We start from the raw sequence: 26,058 nt of genomic DNA, 5'->3' as shown, positions 1-26,058 counted from the left end.
TTGTTGCACAGTGTCCATTCATCTGTTATTATAACGTCTGTATGGTTTCACCAATGGACCACGTCTGGGGGCATCCTTGCCCCCAGCATATGAGATAACCAACATTGGCCGAGCCGCGTGAGTAGCTGCCGTGTACATGGTGGGTGGTGTTCCCAAATGTGATGGTGGTATCCATGTCGTAGATGTGAAATGAGGTTGCCATGACAGGGTTGTATAGTGTTGTGGTCGATGTTGTCCTGAAGGCTGGGTAGTTTGCTGTGAACAATGGTCTGTTTAAGGTTTGGTGGTTGCTTGAAGGTGAGAAGTGGAGGCATAGGGAAAATCGTGGTGAGGTTCTCCTGGTCATCGATGATTTGTTGAAGGCTGCGAAGAACATAATGTAGTTTCTCTCGTCCTGGGAAGTACTGGACGACGAAGGGCACCCGATCAGACATATCCTGTGTCTTTCTTCTGAGGATGTCATTACGGTTTTTCGCTGTGGCACGTTGGAACTGGCAATTGATGAGTTTGAGCATTGTATCCTGTTCCTGTTCCTACTCCAACACCTTCAGGTGTCCATCTCATTCCTTCTCACCTGAACAGATTCTGTGTATGCGTAGGGTTTGTCCGTAGGGGATGGCTGGTTTAATATGTTTCAGGTGGAAGCTAGAGGAGTGCAGCATCATGAGATTATCAGTGGGCTTGTAGTAGAGTGAGGTACAGAGATGTCTGTCCTTGATGGAGATGCGTGTGTCCAAGAATGAGACTGATTCTAAAGAGTAGTCCATGGTGAGGCTGAGGTGGGATGAAACTTGTTGATATCACTATATAGTTTTTTCAGTGACTTCACACCATGCGTCCAAAGGAAGAAAATGTCATCAATGCATCTGGTGTTAGCTTTGGTTGGAGGTTCTGTGGAGCAAAGAAATCTTGTTTGAACTTGTGCATGAAAATGTTGGCATATTGGGGGCAAATCAGGTCCCCATGGCTGTTCCGTGTGTCTGAATGAAGACCTGCTTGTCGAAGGTGAAGACCGTGTGGTTGAGGATGAAGCGGATGAATTGTAAGATGACGTCTGGAAATTGGCAGCTGGTGGTATTGAGTGCTGAGGCTGTTACAGTGATGCCACCGTCGTTGTGGGCGTTGCTGGTGTAGCGTGCCAACAGGTCCATTGTGACGAGGAATGTTCCTGGTTCGATCGGTCTGTGGGTGCTGAGTTTCTGTAAGAAATCCGTGGTGTCACAACAGCAGCTGGGGGTTCCCTGTACAAAGGGTTTCAAGATGCCCTTGACATCACCAGAGAGGTAAATATGGCGTTAAGTATAAAACCAGTCTGACTCCAAACTAAAACACAAACAGATTCTAAACAAGGCCTCACACCTGACATGCATTGTCTGACCTAAAATGCCACCTCTTCTTTACACTGATAAAACCTTTAGTTCTCTCAGGGCCATGACTTGAAAGGAATTCGGGGATTTACATATGCATATTAATCAAATTTTTTCATTCATGGGATGATGGCATTGCTGGCAAGGCAGCATTTATTGCCCATCCCTAATTGCCCAGAGGGCAGTTAAGAGTCAACCACATTGCTGTGGGTCTGGAGTCACATGTAGGCCAGACCAGGTAAAGATGGCAGTTTCCTTCCCTAAAGGACATTAGTGAACCAGATGGTTTTATCCCGACAACTGACAATGGATTCATGGTCATCGTTAGATCCTTAATTCTAAATATTTATTGACTCCAAATTCCACCATCTGCCATGGTGGGATTTGAACCCAGGTCCCCAGAACATTATCTGGGTCTTTGGATTAACAGTCCAGCAATAATACCACTAGGCCATTGCCTCCCTCCTAATTGAAACCTTTTAACTGATTAAAAATTTAACAGCATCTTAGATTTGTTTAGTACATCCTCATCAATGGTGTGAAACTTCAATCTTTTACTTATGAATTCTGTGTCTGATACTACCTCTCTCACTAATACCTGAAGAAGGACCGAGAATCTGAAAGCTTGTGTTTTCAAATAAACCTGGTGTCATGTGATTTCTGACCTTGTCCAACCCAGTCCAACATGGGCACCTCATCATTATGCATGCATCATACCTCACACTATCTTGCATTTGTCAACAGCAAAAGTGCACTCACAGATCCTCAGCGTTTGTCACTTAGCCTTGGTTCATCCTCCATTTGCCCGAAGCAGGGAATCCAAAGTTTCTTTTATTATGGACTACACCAAGCCCCCTTCAAATATATCAACGAGATAGCCGAGATTCTAAATTTTTCTGATTTAAAGTCAAGTATAAGGCGTTGTATTCCAGATGCAATTCAATTGGTTACACAACTCAGCTTTATGCAAAACATTTTATTCTTACTCGATAGTTAAATCATAAACAATAAAAAGAACTGATACAAGTTTAACTCTATTGAAAAACTTCCAGAATAATAGATTATTTAATTAGTAAATAGCTACTGTTCCAATATAATAATATTGCATAAACAGAACCTTGGCAAAGGCAAAATCAATAAAACAGATTGTCCCACATACAAGGTTTCTCCAGTCCAGAAGAAAAGAACACCAATAGAAAACCCCAGGAGAGAGAGAGAGAGATATGGTAGCTTCCACACCCAACTTCAAAACCCCAAAAACTACCGAAAGCTGAACTAAAATCCTGGATCTGTGGAAGCCTGACTCCACTCATTCATGTTGCTTCTATTCTTCCAATGTTTCTTAAAAAAGACCCAAGGCCTCACAACTGTTTACTTCATTGGCTCAATTCATCTGTGTCAGCCTTTCTTCATTAAAGAAAACAGGACAAAATACACCTCTTAAAGCTATAGTATCATCACACTCTGTCAACAAGATACTGGAGCAAATCCCCATACATAACCTACACAGAAACCTGATGTGGATGAGACATCTTGTGGTATCGCTGGATGAGGAAGCAAAGTCAAAGAAGCAAGCAAATAAAAGCAAGATGCCAACAGACATGGGTGTGGGATGTATGTGGCCAATAGAGCTTGCCTTGAAATATTGGTGCCTGATGTACAAAATGGAGTTCCTTTGAAGCAATTGGCAAGCTGAAGTTGCATGTTTCCATGTGGAGAATTCTCAACGTCTAGCTCGTTTGACGCATTTGGTAAGAAGAGTTCTGCTGAAGAGCCACCAGACTCAAAACGTTAACTCAGCTTTCTTCCCACAGATGCTGCTCGAGCTGCTGAGTTTCGCCAGCAATTTTTACTTTTGTTTCAAATCTCTTTGTTTTATAATAATTGTGAAGGTGGCCGACTCAACATATATAAGAGCGGGAGACAATTGTTCAGTGGACATCATGGGTCACTGCTTGAGAAGTGCTCCCAACCTCCTTGGCTTTGATGGAGGCTGCTGCAACGTGATAGCTGGCTAAGCCGTTAGGCCAGAACTCAGAGGCTGATATTTGGCCAGGAAGATGTAAATAAAAGAGTCAAGTGGGTACCTTCCTTGAGTGATGTGTGGTGTGTGATGGGTGCACAAGATTTCAGTAAGCCTACTGCACTAACAAACTCCTTATGTATTTTCATGGCAAAGCTTGTTCTGCATATATCAGACTAAGGTCAAAGCCAAAATAGAAGCATTCCATGGCCCTTCTTGTGGAGTCCTCCCTGTCCCATTGTACCAAGGATTATGCTAAACCATCACTTGTGTGTAACGTGAAAGCTTTTTGCTGACATTCCTAAGAATCTGTTCTGAGAGTGCCATATCACACTGCAACAGACTTCATCAAGAAAAAAAGAGCTCCATTGCATCAATGTAAAATCCATCTTTGATAATCAGCACCACATCTTGGTACTCTCCACCATATAGCCTGGAAGCTGCATATATTCGTGAAATCTCTTGTGTTCCTGCTTAGTTTCAAGCACTTAATGGCTTTCGGATTGGATACTGGCTGACAAGAGCCCACCCTCTGTAATCATGGTTACACAACCCCTGACTGAGGCCAAGCATAGATACTAAGCTACCCATTCTTCCACCAGAACCATCATAAAGCAGACAATAGACCTCCTGAGGATGAGGTCCTGATGCTTGGATTGCTGTGGGATGGCCTTGCAGTGCAGTCCAGAAAGAGCATGTCATATATTCTTAGCATGGAGTTCACTGCGCAACTGGAACAGGGAAACACTGGAGGTGATGGACACTTAAGAAGTGGGAGGGTGGCAGCAGTTTTCCAAAGAGGAAGATGAGGACAATGTCCAGGATGGCGATCATTCTCAGTGTGATACAACAGCGTAGCACTGAACTCAACAAGGTAGACATGCTTAACGCACACATGATCCTCATAGATATAGAATAGAATGGAGTTTCACAGAATCCCTATAGTGTGGAAGCAGGCCATTTGGCCCATCAAATCCACACCAACCCTCCAAAGAAGCATTCCACCCAGACCCACCCTACTCTAGGCAATTTAGCATAGCCATTCCACCTAAACCTGCACATCTTTGGACTGTGGGAGGAAACCAGAGCAAAGATACACAGACACAAGGATAATGTGCAAACTCCATACAGACAGTCACCCAAGGCTGGAATCAAACCCAGGTCCCTGGTGCTGTGAGGCTGCAGTGCTAACCACTGAGCCACCATGCCACAAAGTTATCATTCATTGACTGTAAGTTTGTTGTTGTTTGAAATGTAAGTGGTACCTGTTGAAAAACATATGATGGTCCCACATTGAACAAAGAGAAGATATTATGGAAAGAGCAGCAGTCTCTTAATCAGGGTTCCAACAAGGTATATTGCTAAGGATGAGTATCCTGTGTAACTTGACTCTTGTCGCAGAAGTTACCATGACAGTCGCTCAGACAGGTGTCGATGTAAAATAGCAATACCTTAATAAATATGAACTTGTATTTGCAATTAAGTGCAATCTATGTGACCTCCAAATCTTTTCTTTTCAATTCTCGAGCTGCTATGTGCACCATGAAGATAGCTCATGTCTTATTGTGCTTGACCTAGTGTACTGCTGTGGTTTAAACACCGTGCCTGCATTGTGAACCTTGGGAGGACCCAGCAGCAGCGAGTCCTCCTGCCATTATTGATAGCATGATAGTAAAGGCAGGGTGCATGCAATTGGAGACGAGCAATGGAAGATTAAGAGAGATAACGTGTTTGAACCCACGGAGAAAACCCTCCATGAAATTCCCCAAAACTGATGCTAATTTTTGGTAGAATTCAGCTCTAACTTACCATATCCTCTCCTATTTCCTACAGCTGTTGTTATATTGCAAAATATTATCATACTTCGGTAGGGGGATGTCTGATCAAATCACATGATCAAATCTTCCGCTAAACTCTAGAATGGTGTGTATGGCATTAGTGTATGGCATCAGCCGAGGCTGAGGAAAGCCACATGTGATTGAAATTTTCACTTTTAGTTCACTATTATTACAATATGATTGTGATTTTCATCAAACAAGGCAACAGCTCTGGAAATTTTTAAAATTATATTTCATTCGGAATTTGTGAAAATCAAAATGTCGCATAAGAAAAGAGGCAAGATTCTAAGCAGAATGAAAGTCAATTAAAGGTAATTGTGGATACATTGGTGTACACAGGGCAGGTGTTCCTATGGTGTTCCAAGTGCTCAGTGCCAGAGCATTGCCACTTACTGTGTATTTACTGACTTGAAATTGGGGAGAGAAAGGAAACCAGCTTGGTTTATAAATAGAGATACAAGTATGGAAGTGACAAACCACATACAATCTGAACAAGCTGACGAAGCAAGTTCATGAACCACAAACACCATTTAATGAGCTCAAGTGTACGATAATGAAATAAAAACAGAGAGTGTAGGAGAATTTCAGCAAGTCTGGAAACATTTGTGGAAACAGGAACAAAGTTAATGTTCTGACTGCAAAAGGGACAATTCTCTGGAACAGTAATGATACGAAGAATAAGAAAAAAATCAGCAACATGATTCCAGCTATAGCAGGAAAGGGGCCTTTAGGGATTGACAAAGATCTCATCTAATAATTGTGCAGCAGAGCAGCTAGAGAAATGGGATTTTTGAAGATACACAACCAGAGAAATAAAACACAAATCTTAAAAAGAGATAATAAGTATGTACAGGCCACTGGTGCAGCTACTGGCAGAATCCTGTGTACCATTCTGATCACAGGGCTTCAGAAAGGATATCATTGATGGCAGTAACAGAAGAGGTCAACTATGCTTATCTCTAGCTTAAGACATCTGAGCTATAATAATTGGTTGAAGACCATGGCGGTGTTTGCCTACCGATGAAATACTCACGCTGGGCAGAATTTTACCGGCCCACAGCAGAAGAGATGTGGGGGATGAGGATATAATAACATGTGGGAAGGAATACCTGATTGGCTCCCGACTATGTGCTGGGGAATTTTGTTGACAGTGTGAAAAGGATCATACAAGCCTTCCCAAGGTGATTGGTGATTAATTTAAATGCGTAAAGATTTTATCCACGGTGATTTTGATCAAGGCCTTTGTCATTTCTCCAACAGTAGATTGCCTTTTCTCCAGCCATGCGAGGAGGCCATCAGCTAAATGAAAGTGGGCTTCAAGCAACAGTTTGAGCAATTGTTTATTAAAGCACAGGGGAAAGGAAGAGCCGTCCTCACAGCGCTGGTTGTTATCTCTGAGGGTTTGCTCTCCGTCACTTGCAAGGTGGTAAAAGTCTTTGGCCTATCTGCTGAGCTACAGGGCCCCTGCCTACCTCAGAAGTGACTGCCCATTCCTGCTGGTACTGCTAAGGATCCTGAACTGGCTGAGTCGGCAGCTCTCGGGGGCTGGTAGCCATTTTGAATCAGGAGGGGGCACAACCTGAGGGGAAACAAGATGAGCTGCCTGCTGGGTTGGAGTGGTCAAACACATCACTTAGCACAGGGATGGGGCACAATGGTGGTCTTTGAAAGTCAACCCCTTGCCGCCAACACTCCTAGCACCCCTCTCTCCCTAATACACTCAATCCATGATAAGAAAATAAGATGATTTGCCTTCCTGCCAGTGGATTCCCCAAGATGTAGCCCTCAACTGGTGGACTTTAGGGACTAAAAAGCTGCTGGCTTCTGATGGGCAACCCACCAACCAATAATACCAAAATCAAAGCTTGTGATAGCTTGTGATGCTCGCCCTGGGTCTGCCCGTCAACTCTTGATGAGCTGGTGAGTTGCCACCTAAACCCCTTGCCTCCACAGTTGGAAAACATATTTTTAAAAATATGCCCATTGTTTTTCTTTCTGAGTTAGTCAGTGCTGGCGCTTGTTATCATTCAGGGAATTCAAGAAAACATGATTTGGATGAAGCCTAACAAGCACAACTTAGCGTAGCCGTGGCTGTAAAACTTGTGGGTCAAAATTACAAAGGTACGTTTACTAAACATGCTTAAATTGGATGTGGAAACAGCACGAATATGAATGATACCCCAAATACATGGGAAACCTCTTCTCCCCTTTGAATTGTGGTTTCATCCACCTTCAACAACAACCTTGTAATTGACGCCAGCTAGTTAATGGGCAAGCCTGTTAAACTGCAGAGACTTTTCCACTGTTGTACATGCCTAGTTCCTTGCTAATGTTTGGAGGGGAGATTTGTATTATGCCATCTTTCTCATGCCTGCATTTGACCTCAAAGCACTTCACGCTGAGCCAGGTTTCTCAAAGTGGAAAATGTTCCATTAACTTCAGCCTGAGTAAAATCACAAATAAATAGTGTGCAATAATGATAAAAAAAATACACCAGAGGTTTAGAGGAGGTGAAATGTAAACCTTCCTCAGAGTCCTTCACACCTGGTGTATCACATGGTGACGAGCTTCCTGTACTTAGATGTGGTATGGAAGCTGCTGAGCTGAAACCCACATAGCAAAGGGCTTCACATTAGATTGGGAACTGGGGAGGAGTCATAGAAGTGTTACAAAGCGAAGATCATTTAAGCAGCTCTTTTAAAGTTACAGATCAACCTGCCCTTTGTACAATTCATCAAATCAGTTGTGCTCGAGAACAACGGATTTAATGTTTTCTGATATTGTTCTAACTTGGAGCAAAAACACTTTGTTCCATAACAGGTGTCTCCTGTTGGCTGTTCATGAAGTAACTTGGAACAGGTCACATGTCAGAGAGGCCTGCTGGCACCATCACAACCCAAATAAGTGGATGAAAGAAAACAGTAAATCTAGGTGGGAAAGTAAAAAGTTGGGGAACATACAATATAAATAATTCTTCTAGAAATCTCTTTTAAAAAACATTTACTTAAGAAGCAATTTAGACTTATGTTGGCTTGAAGAGTGTTTGCAGTACTCATAATGAATATATTAATGCACTCTACTGCTCATCATCATTGCTAATTTAAAGCAGATATAAAGCTGACAACTTGGGAAAGGTAACTCCAATTTCATAACTGACAATTATACAGTAAGATTAGAAAATTATACAAAAGGGATAAATTACCCTCAACTTAAGTAATAATGGTATACCCCCAGTGATAGTCCTTTAGCCTCTAACTACATGTCTCTAAATCTTGTGACACTTTCTTGAACTCTGACTGCAAGCTACATTAACTCTGGAAGTTTACAATCCCTGCTATGCTGTTACTGATAAAAGGGCATTCACAGCATAGTTATCTGTCAGTTCAATTGAAATCATTTGTCTTAAATATTAGCTACTAATTTAATCCAGCCTGAAATTAACCTGGCAGCAAAACTGAATGGAAGAGATGTGGAATCGAGACAATTTTTTCAGATGATGACATTTCAAAAGCTGCAATTAGAAATATTTTTGTGTTTAATTATAAGTAGCTCAACAAAAATGCAAAAGTGTTTTCATGGAACAACAAAATCTCATGTCACAACTGAGAAAATTTAGGATTGTTGTCTTTCAAAAAATGAAACTGGAAAGTGTGTTTAAGGGAATAAATAGCATAAAGGGACACTAATTTTAAGTAACTTTATTATTAGTGTTGGAAGCTAGATATTTGAAGTACAAGGGATAAGATTTCCATTCGTTTCTGCTTGGTTCTATTTGTTTCATGGATGCAAACAGGCTACAGGGTTACATCACTTGGGCTGGATGTATTGTACTGCAACATACACGCACGCACATAGAGCTGATCAGAATCCAATACACAACGACAGTAACAGTTATTAGGAAACAAGTGAATTCCCTTTAAGCATGCTAGATTGATAAAATCAGACACAATCACGTCTGGAATACAAGAGAAAGTTGATGCAAACCAAAGGAAGATGGGACTAAACTACTCTGCGAAGAAGATACAAATTATTAATCTAGTTTTTAAAAAATACTCAACAGAATATACAAGCCTGATACATTCAACCTTACAATCTATTGTAAATCAACACAATTTGGAAGCGTTGAAAGTTCCTGGTAGACAGAAAGAGAAAGAGACCTGAGATTGCAGATTTAGGTTTTTCATTGCAGCTGGGCAAATACACAGTCACAAAAGAGGGAAAGACATAGCAATGGTAATGATGAGAAGACAAATAAAAACCTCAGTAATAAGAACAATGTAACTTTTTAATGTTGATTTTCCCTCCATGACATTTGGCATTGAATAAAACAGTATTATCTAACCTTATCACAGCTAACGCTGATACTGGACAAATCAGGTTCCAGAGTGAAACCGGGCTAGAAAAATAATTTTTTTTCCAGTTTGGCTACCATGGTGGTCAGTCACTGAACAAAGCACTCTTAATGCTTCTTTAACAAAAAAAAGACTTTTTTTAACAAAAGAATAAAGGAAAACACGCATATATTATCATCACAATTTGGAAAGATGTTATAATAATAGTAAGAAGAGAGATTCAACCCATTTTCACAGCAATATCCCTTGTAGGCATACAACCCAACCCCAGTGAATTATCACTCCTATAACAACAATTGTTAGCATGTTCACTGTGAATTCTGCAGGACGAGGCAAGGATGTGATGTATAGCCTCTTGTTTATAGCCACTCAATGTCTGATCTACGGACTGGTATCAGGAAGGAGGGGCCACTAAAAGTATACCTTATTCATGGTGCAACCTTCCGCCTCCCACCTCCCTCTTCCTCACAACCCATAGCCCACAACCACCTTCTCACCTTCAGTGATCTCTGCGTGGTCCTTCCTTGGTATGTGGTCTTGGGTGAGTGTAATACTGGCCGCTGTATGACATGAAGCTCACAGACAGTGCAATAGCCTCCCAGTTGTTCCTGTCTTCTATCACAGAGGTCTTAGATGACAGCACGTGGGACAGGCTGGACCAACCGATATAGAAGGACAAGCTGACCAAGGCCCTCAAGTCCTTAGAAAAGAATAAAACTCCCGGAAGCAATGGCTTACTGGCCAAGTTGCAATCCACTCTATGGGACTTGATTGGCCAGGACCCGCTGGAGGTGTATGACAGTATGTTTCTGGCAGGTAGCATGTGTGTGACTCCATGAGGAAAGGTGTCATCACCCTCATTACAAGAGGAAGGGGGAGAGGGAGAACATTAGAAATTAGCGACCAATCTCACTGCTGAATGCAGATCACAAAATCCATTCTAAGGTCATCATCAACTGAGTCAGATCTGCTCTGGGATCTGTGATTAACCCCAACCAAACCTCTGCAGTACCGGGCACAACAATCTCTGAGAGCCTCGCACTCCTTGGGGATACCATCAGCTACATAGAAGCCAGGGTGGGGGGGTGGTGGCGGAGGGTTGGGGGTGGGGAGAGATGGGTGGATGCCTACGTCATCAGCCTGTACCAGGAGAAAGCCTTTAACAGGATATTGCACACCCACATGCGGGACATGCTCTCCAAAATGGGCTTTGGGGACGGAATCCGCAATTGAGTCCAACTGCTCTATACCAACGCTGTTAGTGCAGTCTCTAACAGTATGTGAGAATGAGAAAGCTTCCCAGTCAGATCTGGAGTCAGGCAGGACTGCCCACTCTCTCCTGCTTGGTTTGTATGTTGTATGGAGCCTTTTGCCAAACCCATCAGGAAGGATGCGAGCCTGAGAGGGATGAGTATTCCAGGCAGCAAAGGCTTACATGTCAAGGCGTCTCTTTACATGGATGACATCAACAATTTCTGAACAGGTCTGCTGTCAGCGTGCAGAAGCATGAGCGCAACCAGTTTGAACCAGCCACGGGAGCCAAAGTAAATTGAGGCAAGAGAGAGATCTTGTTCTTTGAGAAATGGGCTGATGGATCCTTTATCCCCTTTACCGTCAGGACAGGTTACCTGAAGGTGCTGACAATATGTTTCAGAGGGGCCGCAGCATGCACAAATCTTGAGAGGAGTGCATTGCCAAGATGAAGCAGAAACTGGGATGTTGGGAGCAGTGCTCCTTCTCCATTGCAGGTAAAAACCTCGTCGTCAGCTGTGAGGCATTCTCTCTGTTGTTGTACGTGACACAGGTCTGGCCCATTCCCTGAACCTACACCGCTGCAGTCACCCAAGCCATCTTCCACATCATCTGGACGCCTAGGATGGACTGTTTCTGCAGGGAGACCATGTACAAAACTCTCGATAAAGGGGGAAAGAATGTGGTGGCCACTTTTGTGTGTGGTTGCATCAGGTAGCATGTCGACCCTCAGTATGCAAACATCAAGTGTCACTACGTACTGAGGTTCTACCAGACCCCGTGTTGCAGAGGACAGGACTGGCCTCATTGTTGCAGAATATTCCAGGTAGGTGGACCACTCCATATCACTTCTACTTCCTGGAGAAATTTGCAAAGAAAAACACCTTCAACCACAAGTCAAATCCCCCGTTATCAACATCCTAGAGGTTCCTTTGACCAGAAACACATCTGGAATCACCTCATAAATACAGCGGCCACAAGAGCAGGTTGGAGGCGAGGAATACTGTGGCTATTAACTCACCTCCTGACCCTCCAAAACCTGTCCATCATCTATAAGGCACAAGTCAGGAGTGTAATGAAATATTCCCCACTTGCCTGGATAGATGCAGCTCCACAACACTCAAAAAGCTGTACACTTTCCAGGACAAAGCAGCATACTTTATTGGCATCAGATCCATAAACATCCACTCCCTCTACCACTGATGCTCAATAGCAGCAGTGTGTACCATTCACAGATGCAATGCAGAAATTCACCAAACATTCTTAGACCTTCCAAACACATGAGCACTTCCATTTAGAAGGATAAGGGCAGCAGACACATGGGAACACCACCACCTGCAAGTTCCCCTCCAATCCAGTCACCATCCTGACTTGGAAATATGTGGCTGTTCCTTCACTGTCGTTGGGCCAAACCCATCCATAACGGTACTGTGGGTCAACCTATAGCAGGTAGACCTGCAGCGGTTCAAGCAGACAGCTCCTCACCACATTCTCAAGGGCAACTAGGGATGGGCAACAAATGCTGGCCAGCCAACGACACCCACATCCCACAAATGAATAAAAAAATTCCATCAGGAAGTGATCAGCACATAGCATCCTTGAGACCTTGCGGGAAAAAGAGAAGGTGGATCCTGTTGAGTTGTTCCCGTAGGAGATTGTCAAAGTCATTTGGCAGAATACCACATCACCAGAACTTTCCAACAAGAACCAGGACATCACTTGGCTGATGGTGAGAAAGGCACTACCTGTGAGATACTTCATGTACACCTGAACTCTTTGCACCACTGGATGCTTTCCTTGACGTGGCTGCTGGAGGAAGAGACTGTCACACATCTCCTTCTGGAATGTGCCTTTGCTAAGAAGGTTTGGAGAAAGATGCAGTGGTTTCTGTCAAGGTTTGTCCTGAGCAGCTCTTTGGCGCAGGACTCTGCTCTACGGTTTGATCCCTGGGGATACGCACCATGAGAAACATCAACTGCGCCTGGAAGACCATCAACTCATGAAAGATGCTACTTGGTATGCTCAAAACTTGTTGGTCTTCCAGAGCAAGGAGTTGACCTTGACCAAGTGTTGCAGACTGGCACATTCCAAAGTCCAGAGCTATGTACCTAGGGGCACACTAAAGCTTGGGGCAGCTGCTGCCAAGGCCACAGTCGGGAGAAAACACCATCTAAGGTCTTTCTACCAAAGTACATTAGGAGTCTATTCAGTCATCAGACCCTCCCAGCACTGCAAATAAGTGTAAATAATATGTTATATTAGTAAGAAATGCCTTTTTGTTCTTAGGGTACTGTCTGGAAAGTTAAAGGCCAATGTTTGTCTGCTCTCAATATGCAAAGACTACACAGAAACAAACTGCTGTAGTGATGTATGTATATAAAGATATTTTTATAAATAAAGTATTTTTTGAAATGAAAACATCAAAGAACATCTAGGCTCTGATTGGCTGATAGCTCTCAGTGAGCTGCAGTTCCCCCAGGGCCTTTATTCTGGTGAAACACCTGCAGCTACCTTACTGCCTGAATTGTGTAAAAGACAGCAGGCCTTCCCAAAGAAAAGGCAACATAGCATTGTACATTCTCTAGTCAGTAGCTGAGACTCATTGCCTTTTCAAGATTCCACCTGAGGTATCTTGTATTCTATCTAATATTTTAACAAATGAAAACAAACCATGTGTAGTGATGGAACCAGGTGGATCTCATTGACTATAAGGTCCTTGATTGGCGTTGTTAACCTGGGCCCATCAGGGAGCCCTGGCTGACCAATATAACCAGGGGATTTAGAATCTACTCAGTTCTGGGGGCTGACTTTGAGCTGACTGGCCAGTGTACTGTGCACAAGTGAATAAAGAGTGACTTGGTGATGGGATTCTGGCCTCTGTGCAGTTATTTCAGATTACCTTTCAGATCTGGAGGAAAGTTGAATTCAAATGGTATTTGGTATGTAAGGACAGCTCCATACCATCCATCATCCAATGGTCTGGTGGAAACATCAGTCCAAAAGTTGAAGACAGGATTAAAGAAGCAGCCTACAGTGTCAGTCGATACCAAACTGTCCTGGTTCCTGTTCGATTATAGGACCACCCCACAAGCAACAACGGGGATAGCTCCAGCTGAGGTGCTGACGGGGAGAAGACTCTACACCAGGTTAGACCTGATATTCCCAGACCTGGGGAGGGGGAGGGTGAAATGGCAGCAGGAACACCAGTGTCGGCCACACGCCTCCTCTAAGCGAGAGAGACAATTTAATTCAGGGGATGAAGTTTGGTGCCCAGAACAATGGAAACGGCCCTGTATAGGTACAGGATGAGGTTGACGCAAGGTCAGTTCCTGTGACTTACAAAGTTCAGGTAGGTGATATAGTCCTGAAGAAACACGTGGATCACCTGAAAGCTGTTACAATGCAAATGGAGCAGGAGCAAAACATACCCGGCCCCTGAGAACAGCCAGAAGGCCCATCAGAAACCATAGGTTCCCCCTGTCCATCTAGTGTCAAGGAAACCATAGAGTCTGAGATGGATATAGCCTTGGTACCATTACCACCAGAAGAAGAGGAGGAAACTCTCTTGAGACGCTGCAGGTGCAAGAGACGGACTATGGTCTGCTAGATGCCACCAGTGTCAGAGTATGAATCAGGGAACCAGACCTAGGGTGAAAACGTCATAGGCAAAGCTACAAGAAGGAGACCAGGCGTACATCCCTGGGCTTAGTGGGAGAGGGATGTCGTGACTTGAACCAGGCGGATCTCATTGACTACGAGATTGTGGATTGGCTTTGTTAACCTGAGCCAGTCAGGAAGCCCTGTCTGACCAATATAACCAGGAGGTTTAGAATCTCCTGGCGACTGACTCCGAACTGGCTGGCCACAACCAGTGTACTGTGCACAAGTGAAAAAAGGGTGACTTTGTGATGGGATACTGGCCTCTATGCAGTTATTTCACCATACTTTAAATTCATTATGAAAGGCTCCTAAATAAAGATGGAGCTGCAGTCAAAGTGAACATATATGGTCACTTTTCAGTTACACTCAAACTCTGGTCCATGAGTAATATTATTACCATCTGTTCCACGTTGTTTGAGCTCTAATGTGTATTTAAAAATAGGCTACATTATTGCTGTTTTTGACAAAATGATTTATCATGTCAGTAATACCTTTCTCATGCTGCGTTTAACTATTTTTGGTATGTTCATAATACGAGTTGACAAGCCATAATTTAAGTTATTTCAAGCAGATGTGAATGCTTTGGTGGATTTTTATAACTGCTGTTTGCATACATGAACCAGACAGGAGGATACATTGCCGTTAGGGGATTTGATGGGGTCCTGAACTGGATATCTTTAGCAATGGCTTCAAATAAAATTAATATATATAGCCTATCTATTCTACAGAAACATGATAATAAATAACACTGAAGTAACATTTTGCTTATGGGTTTGGACATTTTTTTGAGCATCGGATTTTGTTGACTTAAAATGAGCCACCAATATCAAAATACCTTCTTAAAAATGTTTTTTATAGTTTTAAAAATTAAAAAAAATTTTGGTCCCTCTTTTTTTTCCCGGAGAACTGCAGGTGAAAATGACACTATAGTTTATCCTTAATCTTACTGCAGGCATTCAATAGAAATTGTTGTTCTGTTTGAATGGACAAATATTAAAAACAAGATTGTGACTGCTTCCACAGGTGGGATGCAAAGTGCTGCACTTCTTCCTCCAGTACATGTTGGGCTGCAATTACTTTTGGATGCTTTGTGAAGGGATCTACTTGCACACACTCATTGTAGTGGCTGTATTTGCTGAGGAACAACATCTGCACTGGTATTATCTTCTGGGTTGGGGTATGTATTGCTTCTGACAAGTTAAAATTTGATTTTCTTTTTCTTATTTTTCGGATCAAAGGAGCAGAAGAAATCACATTACTGGGAATTGACAACTTTCTACGAGCCTTATGACATCTCTGCATACAAACATGAAGAGAGGGTCAATAACAAAGGACTGGTAAACTGGGTGACTGCTAATTTAGTAGTGGAAAAGGTAAAATTCTGTAGGCTATTCAGCACCACAGCAGAAAAGAAGGGAAGGACACAGGACAGATAGAAAGAAAGAAGAAAGGGACAGAAGAGAAAGGAAAGGAAGGCAATGCTGCAAAAAAAAACAAAGTAAATGTAAAAGAAAAAGTTGCAAAGACAGAAAGCAGCCAAAAAATATAAAACTAAAGGTGTTAAAATGCTGTGCAACACCAGACAAGGCATCAGGAAAAAGAAAACAAGACAAATAAATGCAATTTCTTTTTTACAGAAACAAAACAAGTTCATAACAGAGAGAAAAAGAAAGCATAAATTGATTATAGTCGAAAGCTTGTTTTCTTCTGTCTTGCATTTGTTTGAATTTCATTCACATAGGACTTAACATGACATTGGCATCTGAACACTGACGAATTTCTGGTAACAATCCCACTGTTTCGTTATCACCCTTACGTTGCAAATTTTACATTCATAGAGTCATTGAGATATACAGCACAAAAACAGACCCTTCAACTCATCCATGCTGACAATAATTCAAAATTAGTTTACTCCCATTTGGCCCATATCCTTCTAAGCCCTTCTTACTCATATACTCATCCAGATGTCTTTTAAATGTTGTAATTGTACCAGCCTTCACCAATTCCTCTGGCAGCTCATTCCATACATGCACCAACTTCTGTGTGAAAAAGTTGCCCAATAGGTCCCTTTTAAATCTTTCCCCTATTACTTTAAACCTATGGCCTCTAGTTTTGGCCTCCCCCATCCGCTCCATGCCCCTCATGATTTTATAAACTCCTATAAGGTCACCCCTCAGCCTCAGATGCTCTGGGAAAGTAGCCCCAGTCTATTCAGCCTCTCCCCATAGCTCAAGCTGTCCAGCTCTAGCAATATCCTTGTAAACCTTTTCTGAAACCTTTCAAGTTTCACAACATCCTTCCAAAATGGCCCAACAATGTCCTGTACAGCCGCAACATGACCTCCCAACTCCTGTTACACAATGCACTGACCAGTAAAGGCAAGCATACAAAACACCTCCTTTACAATTCTAACTACCTGCAACTTCAAGGAACAATGAACCTGCACTCCAACGTCTCTTTGTTCAACAACACTCCCCAGGACCTCACCATTAAGTGTATAAGTACTGCCTGATTTGCCTTTCCAAAACGCAGCACCTCACATTTATCTAAATTAAACTCCATCTGCCCCTCCTCGGTCCACTGGCCCATCTGATCAAGATCCCATTGTCATCTGATGTGATCTTCTTTGCTGTCCACTACACCTCTAATTTTGATGTCATCTGCAAATTTACTAACCATATCTCCTTTGTTCACATCCAAATCATTTATATAAATGATGTAAATAATGCACCCAGCACCGATCCTCGTGGCACACCGCAGGTCACAGGCCTCCAGTCTGAAAAGCAATCCTCCACCAGCACCCTCTGTCTTCTACCTTCGAGCCAGTTCTATATCCAAATAGCTAGTTCTCCCTCCATTCCATGTGGTCTAACCTTGCTAACCAGTCTACCATGAGGAACATTGTCAAATGCGTTACTGAAGTCCATATAGATTACATCTACTGCTCTGCAATCCTTTTGGTTACTTCTTCAAAAACTCAGTCAAGTTTGTGAGACATGATTTCCCACACACAAAGCCATGTTGACCATCTCTAATCAGTCCTTGCCTTTCCAAATACATGTAAATCCTGTCCTTGAGGATTCCCTCCAACAACTTGTCCACCACCGATGTCAGGCTTACTAGTCTATAGTTCCTGGCTTTTTCTCCCAAAAGTCAATTGGTCAGGAGGCAAGTTCAGTGCCCAATTAGTGGTACAGAGTGCCTCTGGCACTGGGGGGAATTAGACAAAAGCCATGTTTGTGGCTACTACTGTCTTGCTGAAGAGAGCAGGCATCTTCTTAAGAGGTCAGCAACAGCACAGCACTAAAATGAGCTATGTAGGGTAAAGAAATGCCTGATGCTCAGAATGGGCAAGTAAACATCACTCGATCCCACACTAGACCTGACTTCGGCACACAAACATATACTATGCTGTTCAGGTTTCCATAAATACATTTGATTTCGTTGTAGATGACTCTATGTTTCTATGACAATGACGAGGTTGAAATGTCTCAAAGTGTGGTATTGGCAATCATAGTGTGTTAATATTCTAAATTTATTGTGATGTTTGGTGATCTTTTTCAATCAATTAGTTTATTTAGAAACAAATTCAGAAATTACTGGCAAACTCAGCAGGTCGGGCAGCATCTGTGGAGAGAAAGTAGAGTAACATTTTGGGTCTAATAACCCTGTTCAGAAGAAGGGTCACTAGACTGAAGCATTAATTTTGTCTTCTGTCTACAGATGTTGCCTGACTTGCAGAGTTTTTCCAGCAATTTATGATTTTGTTTCTAATTTCTAGCATTCACAATTCTTTTGCTTTCTTTCATAATTTACTTAGAAGTTGATGTTCTCCTAAAACTTTAATCTTAGAACTCATTGTTTGAATTTTCCACCGGTTGATGGAAAGTGCATGTGATTTTTTTATTATGCATTGGCAGGGGTGAGTGTTTCTGACAAGCTTTATTCATAGAATCCCTACAATGTGGAAAAATTCCATGCAATAAGTCCACACTGACTCTCTGAAGAACATCTCACCCAGACTCACCCCCCTACTCTTTCCTTGTAACCCTGCATTTCCCATGGCTAATCTACCTAATTTACACACCCCTGGACACTATGAGCAATTTAGCATGGTCAATCCATCAAATTTGCACATCTTTGGACTGTGGGAGGAAATGAAAGCACCCAGCAGAAGCCCATGCAGATACAGGGAGAATGTGCAAACTCCACACAGACAGTCATCTGAGGCTGGAATCAAACCCAGGTCCCTGGTGCTGTGAGGCAGCAGTGTTAACCACTGAGCCACCGTGCTGCCCAAGGCCCTTGAGGATCTAGTCTTATGAATTAAACTTCTGAAGTGCAAGGAGTGCATACTAACTTTGAATAACTTCTCTTTCAGGATTTCCTTTAATACCAGCCAGCATTCATGCAGTGGCAAGAATGAAATACTTTAATGACAAGTAAGTTTTATCCTCCCTTGGTTTTCTCTTTCCTCTCTTGCAGGTGCTGATTTATGCAAAAAGCTCTTGTCACCTGAATGTCTAGTGGGAGAGACTGTAACTAGGGGACACGGTTTCAAAATAAGGAATTGCTCCTTTAAAACTGAATTGAACAGAAGTTTTACCTCTCAGAGGGTCATTATTATGTGGAATTTTCTTCCACAGAGATCTGTGGAGGCAGAGTGGTTGAATATTTTTAAGAGTTAGACAAATCTTTGATAACAAGCCTGTCTAAGCTTATTGTGGGTAGCCAGGAAAGTAGAATGAAACCAGAATTAAATCAGGCTCGAAGGGTTGAATGACCTACTCTTGCTCCTAGTTCGTATTTATATCTATAGTCTGTATGTTAATTGCAATGTTGTAACTTTACATAGTAAATTTACACTAAAAATAAAACAGCTGGGCTTGAATTAAGGGGATGGGACTGTTTTTATTCTTTATGAATAATGGAAGTTTGTGTCAGTCATTGCTCTAAATTTCACCCACAAATTCCAAGCCCACAAGATAAACTTGCATTTCACACTGTTGTTGTACAAATTTTTCTCAAATTAGTCCTTCTCCCAATGTTTTAGTAATCCTGTTCAGTCTCTTCCTTTTACACTTTGCCTCACTGTCTACTCACATTAACCAGCTGGGCTACCATATCACCTTCTTGGTCCGGTGGCCTATTAAAGTTATAGAGTTAAACAGCATAGAAATAGACCTTTTGTTCCAACTCATCCATGCCAACCAGATTTCCCAAACTAAACTAATCTCATTTGCCTGCGTTTGGCCCATATCCCTGTAAACCTTTCCTATTCATGTACCTGTCCAAATGTCCTTTCAATGTTATAATTGTACCTGCATTTACCACTTCCACTGCCAGTTCATTTTATATATGAACCATCCTCTGTGTGAAAAAGTTGCTGTTCAGGTCCCTTTTAAATATTTCTCCTCTCGACTTAAAATTATGCCCACTAGTTTTGAACTTTCATACATAGGGGAAAAGATTCTTCCAATTCACCTCATTTATGCCCCTGATGATTTTATAAACCTTTATCACGTCACCCTTCAACATCCTACATTCCAGGGGGAAAACATCCCAGCCTCTCCTTATAACTTGATCATTCCAGTCCCAGCAACATCGTGGTAAAACTTTTCTGAACCATGTCCAATTTAATAACATCCTTCCTAGAGCAGGCTGACCTGAATTGTACCTTATACTCCAAAGTGGCCTTACCAACATTGTGTACAGATGCAACTTGACATCCTGACTCCCATAGTCAAAGCTCTGACCAATGAAGGCAAGCATGCTAAATGCCTTCTTCACCACCCTATCTACTTATGATGCCACTTTCAAGAAACTACTTACTTGAACCCCTAGGTCTGACTAATTGACAACACACTCCAAGGTCGTACCATTAACTGTGTAAGTCTTGCCCTTGTTTGTCTTACCAAAATACAACACCTCGCATTTATCTAAATTAAACTCCACCTGCCACTTGTCAGCCCATGGCCCAGCTGATCAAAATCCCATTGTACTCTAAGATAACCTTCTTCAATATCCACTATACCATCAATTTTGATGTCATCCGCAAACTTACTAACTATGCTTCCTAGATTCTCATCCAAATCGTTCATATAAATGAAAAGCAACAGTGAACCCAACACTGATCCCTGCAGGACACCACTGGCCACAGGAGTCCAGTTCCAACAAACAACCCTTCATCACCACCCCCTGTCTCCTACCGTCAAGCCAATTTTGTATCCAGTTGGCTAGCTCTCCCTGCACTCCATGCAATCTAACTTTACTAACCAGTCTACCATGGGAACCTGGTCAAAGGCCGTGGTAAAGTTCATGTGGATAATGTCTATCACTCTGCCTTCAACTATCTTCGTGGTCACATCCTCAAAAAACTCAATTAATTTTGTGACACACAATTTCACATGCACAAAGCCATGCAGGCTATCCCTAATCAGTTCTTGCCTTTCCAAATGCATGCAAATCCCAGAATCCCCTCCAACAACTTATCTACCACTGATGTCAGACTCACTGGTCTATAGTTCCCAAGCTTCTCCTTGCAGCTTTTCTTAAGAAAAGGCACAACATTAGCCACCCTCCAGTCTTCTGGCACCTCACCCATGGCTGCAGATGATACAAATATCTCTGCTAGGGGCATCACAATTTCTTCCCTAGCTTCTTACAATATCCTAGGAACCACTTGATCAGGTCCTGGAGATTCATCTACCTTTATGCTTTGTAAGACCTTCAACACCTCCTCTTCTGTAATGTGGACTGTTTTCAAGATATCATATTTATTTCCCCAAGTTCCCTAGCCTCCAAGTTTTTCTCCACTGTAAATACTGATGCAAAATGTTCATTTGGCATCTTTCCTATCTCCTGCAGTTTCACACATAGTTGATTTTTAAGGGTGCTATTCTCTTCCTCCTTGCTCTTTTGGCCTTACTGTACTTATAGCACCTGTTGGATTCTCCTTAACCTTATCTGCCAAGGCTATCTCATATCCCCTTTTGCTCTCCTAAAGTCCCTTGTAAGTATACCCCCCACTCCCCTCTTACTCTTCAAGAGATTCACTTGATCTCAACTTTCTACACCTGACATATTCTTCCTTCTTTTTCTTGACCAGACCCTCAATATCTCTAGTCATCCATTATTCCCTACTAGCTCTGGGTGGCAATCAGTTTCTTTACATTGCATGTTTCTCATTCAGATCAAGGTGCAAGGCAACAAAGGTCATACCTGGTAGTGTGTGTTGCAGGCTCAGCTTGTTCATCTAGGTTACCCCTCACGAACATTCATGTTCCTTTCTTCCTCACACTGAGTTTCTACATTTCCACAAGTTCCAGCTCTTCTATTTAAGTCTTCATCACCCTGCATTACACTCTGAGCCTCTAATCTATAGCTTAGTCATACCAACCTTCATGAAGCAATTACATACACTCAGGTTGAAACGAGGAAACGTGCCCATCATATGACAGTTGGGCTCACCAGTTGTGGAACTCTGAGTTACCCTGAATATTAAACAATGCATTGTATGTTCAGCTATAATTCCCTCTTCATCCCTTTTGCGGACAAAATGGTTTAACTAAATTGCATTGTTAAAGTTAATAATTGAATGATTTTTTAAAAAATCATTCATTAATGAAGGTTTATGTTGAATAACATAAATAGAAAATATATGTGCTACTGTTTTCTTTGGACATGCCAATGTTTTAAATCCAGTAAAATGCAATGTAGCTCTCAATGAATTAAGCCCAAAAAAGGATCAAGTTCATCTGGGTTCGGCAATCATCCACACCTTATCCATCATTCTGCTGGCATGCTGTATGGTATGTGTATAATCCCTGTCCACCACAGTAATGACAAGGAGCAGGAAGACTAGTATATTGAAAGAATCCATTGTTAAATGTTCTACAATTCGCTAAATTGCTCTTCAAAACACAACAAAACATAATATAGGATACATTTTATAGAACCCTTGTATAGAATACCCTCACCCAGATTCCCCTGATTCCTCCAGGCAACAACTATAGGTTAATACTAGTTTTAAAATGAATGCAGGAGAAATGCCTTTAGGTGAAGACACTTGTGCAGATTGTTAACATAGGAATGAGAACTAGGAATGGATTAGTTGAGCCAAATTAACTGCTTCTGAGCTGTACATTTTACAGAATATTCCAAACAGATTTTTATTTTATAATTGACAATAGATATATTTCTAGTTACCAACAGAATTTACAGCCATCGCAGTGCATTTCTGCCATGTGTTAAGAAGAGAGAAGCATGAGTAGGCCATTCAGCCCTTGAACCTGCTGTGCCATTCTAGGTCATGGCCAATCATCTACCTCATATACTCACCTATTTCCATATCCCTTGATGTCCTTAGTAGCCTGAAATCTATCAATTTCTGACTTGAACTTACATAATGACTGAGCTTCCTCAGCCTTCTGGGATAGACAATTCCAAAGATTTACCTCACTCTGAGTGAAGAAGTTCCTCCTCGTCTCAGCCCTAAATGGTTTACTTTCATTCTGAGACAGTGTCCCCTGTTTCTAGACCCCACATCCAGGACAAATATCCTTTCTGCATCTACTCCTTGTATGGACACTATATCCTTAGGCATGTTATCAAGACTGCCCCTGAGACTGCAGGAACAATCTCATCAGTTTGCTCCTGGACTCAAATCCTCTTGTGATAAAGACTTAATGTAACATTCGCCTTCAGATTGTTTGTTACACTTGCATGATGGTTTTCAATGATTTATGAACAAAGACAGCTAGGTCCCTTTGGGCATCAACATTGTCCAATCTCTTACCATTTAAAAAAGCTCTTCACCTTGATTCCTTTGACCAAAGTGGATAACCTTGCACTGTCCAGGTTGTATTCCAGTTGCTGTGTTCTCGCCCGCTCACTCAGCCTGTCTATATCCTGTTAAATCCCCTAGCGTCCTTCTAATGGCTTTCAATCCTACAGCATTTTATATCCTCCAAAAACTTATAAATATCACAATTGGCCTCCAGATCTCAATATTTGATATAGATTGTGAGCAAATGGGGCCCAACCCTGATCCTTGCGGTACCCTACTGGTCACAGCCTGCCAACCTTGCATGATCTGTTCACCTTTACTCCCTGCTCTGTTAAACAGTCTTCAATCCTTGCTAGTTTCTCATCATGTGCTCCTGTTTTACTGATCTCCAGTGAGAAACTTTATCAAAAGCCATCTGAAGATCCAAATGCACCAAATCCACTGGTTCACCCTCATTGACTCTGCCAGTAAAATCTTCAATTAAAATCTATCAGATTTGTCAAATTTGATTTCCCCATCATAAATCCATTTTGACTCTGTCCAAATAGACAACTATTTCTGAAATCCAGTTATCACATCCTTTATAATAGATTCTAGTATTTTCCCTACTCCTGTGACAGACTAATGAGTTTGTAGTTCTCTGTATTCTCTCTCCCTCCTTCCTTAAACAGTGGGGTTATCATTCACAACTTTCCAATTGGCAGGCACCAATGCAGAATTAATACAACTTTGAAAGAAGATCACCAATGCACGCAATATCTTTGTAGTTTTCTCTTTCAGCACTCTGAGGTGCAGTTCCAGGGATTTGTCACCCTTTACTCCCATTGATCTCTCCTAATACTGCATTTTTATTAATACTAATTTCTTTCAGTTTCACAATCTCTTAATTATTTAGCTTAAAACAAAGAACTGCAGGTGCTGAAGATCTGAAACAAAAACATAAATTGCTACAGAAACTCAACAGGTCTTGCAGCATTTGTAGACAGAAAGCAGAGTGAACATTTCAAGCTTGGAGATCCTTCTTCAGACTTTTCTGAAGTCTCTTCCTTTGTTGTTAAACTATCTTTAACATCCCTTGCTTCACCTGAGGTCATTTTTAGAGGTTAGGAGGCCTTGGGGTGGTGTCCAGGAGGATTTCTGAAGAAAGGTCCCAACCTGAAACGTCAGCTTTCCTGCTCCTCTGATGCTGCCTAGCCTGCTGTGTTCCTCCAGCTCCACACTGTGTTAAGTCTTACTTCACCTTTTTTTTTGCCTTAAAGTATTGTATGTTATTTGAAAACCAAACTATTTTTTATATTTGAGCATTGTCTATTTACCATAAAATATTTTGATGTATTTGTCCAATACATCGCAACCACCTTCCACTTCATATCTTCATAATTGCCCTTGTTTCGATTTTTAAGACACCGGCTTCAAATTGACCTACATCTCTTTCAAATTTAATGGAAAATCCTACTGTACTATCATTACTATTCTCTAAAGATTTTGTTACAACAACATTATACATTAACCCTTTCTCATTTCGTAATTATAGATCTAAAACTGTCCATGCCCTTATTAGTTCCTCAACATATTGCTCCTGAAAACCATCTCAAACACATTCTAAGACTTTTTACTCCATAGCACTGATGTTTATTAGTTTTTCGGAGTTCTAGTGGGATTCTTTTGGAATAGTTAAGCAATTATGCCATCTCTTCAGTTTATATTCAAAGAACTGCATGAAATATCCCTATTAAAGTGGCAGTCTAAAAGTCATTTTTTTTTTGTCCAGCTCTAAGTAGGTGAGCAGCCAAGCAGTATTAGTCATCTTAACCTTGAATGCTCAGGACAATACTTCAAAGCTCCTTTAGGTCTCCAGACTTTGGCTCCACTATGCACTAGTAGTGTGGATGTCTTTCCTTGATATTCAATAAACATCTCCTTGAGATATGGATCAGGGTCAAGATGAGATCAAGTCGAGACAGGTAATGTTCTTCCCTTTGAATCTTTGGTGACAGAACAGGTCTTCCATAATTGTGATTTTTGTTTTAAGTATGTTGCAATGGATTTATTTACTTTTGCAACCAAAAAACAGTTGGTTCCTAAATGATTATACATAGGCCAGTACTTTTTTTTCGACAAATGAACTCATAGGGATGCATTGAAGTTTTAGTTACAGTGATGTGCTGTTGCTAAGTATACTAGATCCTCTGGCCCAAATGTACTGCTGGATTTAATTAAGCACAACAATCTCCTCTAACCTGATGAATACATAACCTAAGTGGAAATCACAATGTGTAAGCAGTATAATGTCTGTAATGAAAATCTGATTAAAATATTTACCTGTTTAGAATCTCAATGAGACATAGAATCAGAAATTGAAATGAGCACTGTGACAAATTATTAAAAGACAGTAATTTAGTGACTAAGGGACTATTATTGAAGCCGTCTGGGTAGTTAAAAAAAGTAAGTAATCACTGAAGTGTGAATAAATTTTAATTTAATCCATGGTTTGTTTATCCATATTTGTGATTTGGAGGGCTGTACTAAATGAGAATTTTAATTACACTGTAGGATTCACCAGGGAGTTTACAGGATTTCTAATTTGGTACAATAGAGACCAGTAAAAATATCGCTACAATTTAATCAGAGATAGTAGGAACTGCAGATGCTGGAGAATCCGAGACAACAAGGTGCACGGCTGGATGAACACAGCAGGCCAAGCAGCATCATAGGAGCAGAGAGGCTGACGTTTCGGGCCTAGACCCTTCATCAGAAAAGGGGGAGGGGAAGGGGGTTC

General features: G+C 41.6%; 1 protein-coding gene across 1 annotated transcript in view; it reads left to right on the top strand.

Annotated features, from left to right (window-relative positions):
* The window catches only part of calcr (calcitonin receptor), a 117,271-nt gene that overhangs the window by 62,474 nt on the left and 28,739 nt on the right, over positions 1 to 26,058 (top strand). The window contains exons 8-9 of the mRNA XM_048608339.1: positions 15,515 to 15,668; positions 18,873 to 18,933. Of these exons, the coding sequence (XP_048464296.1) occupies positions 15,515 to 15,668; positions 18,873 to 18,933 (215 nt within the window). The remainder of the gene's footprint in view (positions 1 to 15,514; positions 15,669 to 18,872; positions 18,934 to 26,058) is intronic.

Source organism: Rhincodon typus, chromosome 2 (genome assembly GCF_021869965.1).
Source record: "Rhincodon typus isolate 14 chromosome 2, sRhiTyp1.1, whole genome shotgun sequence".
Taxonomy (NCBI): Eukaryota; Metazoa; Chordata; class Chondrichthyes; order Orectolobiformes; family Rhincodontidae; genus Rhincodon; species Rhincodon typus.
The sequence above is the reverse complement of the archived record's forward strand: the minus strand, read 5'-3'. Positions and strand labels throughout refer to the sequence as shown.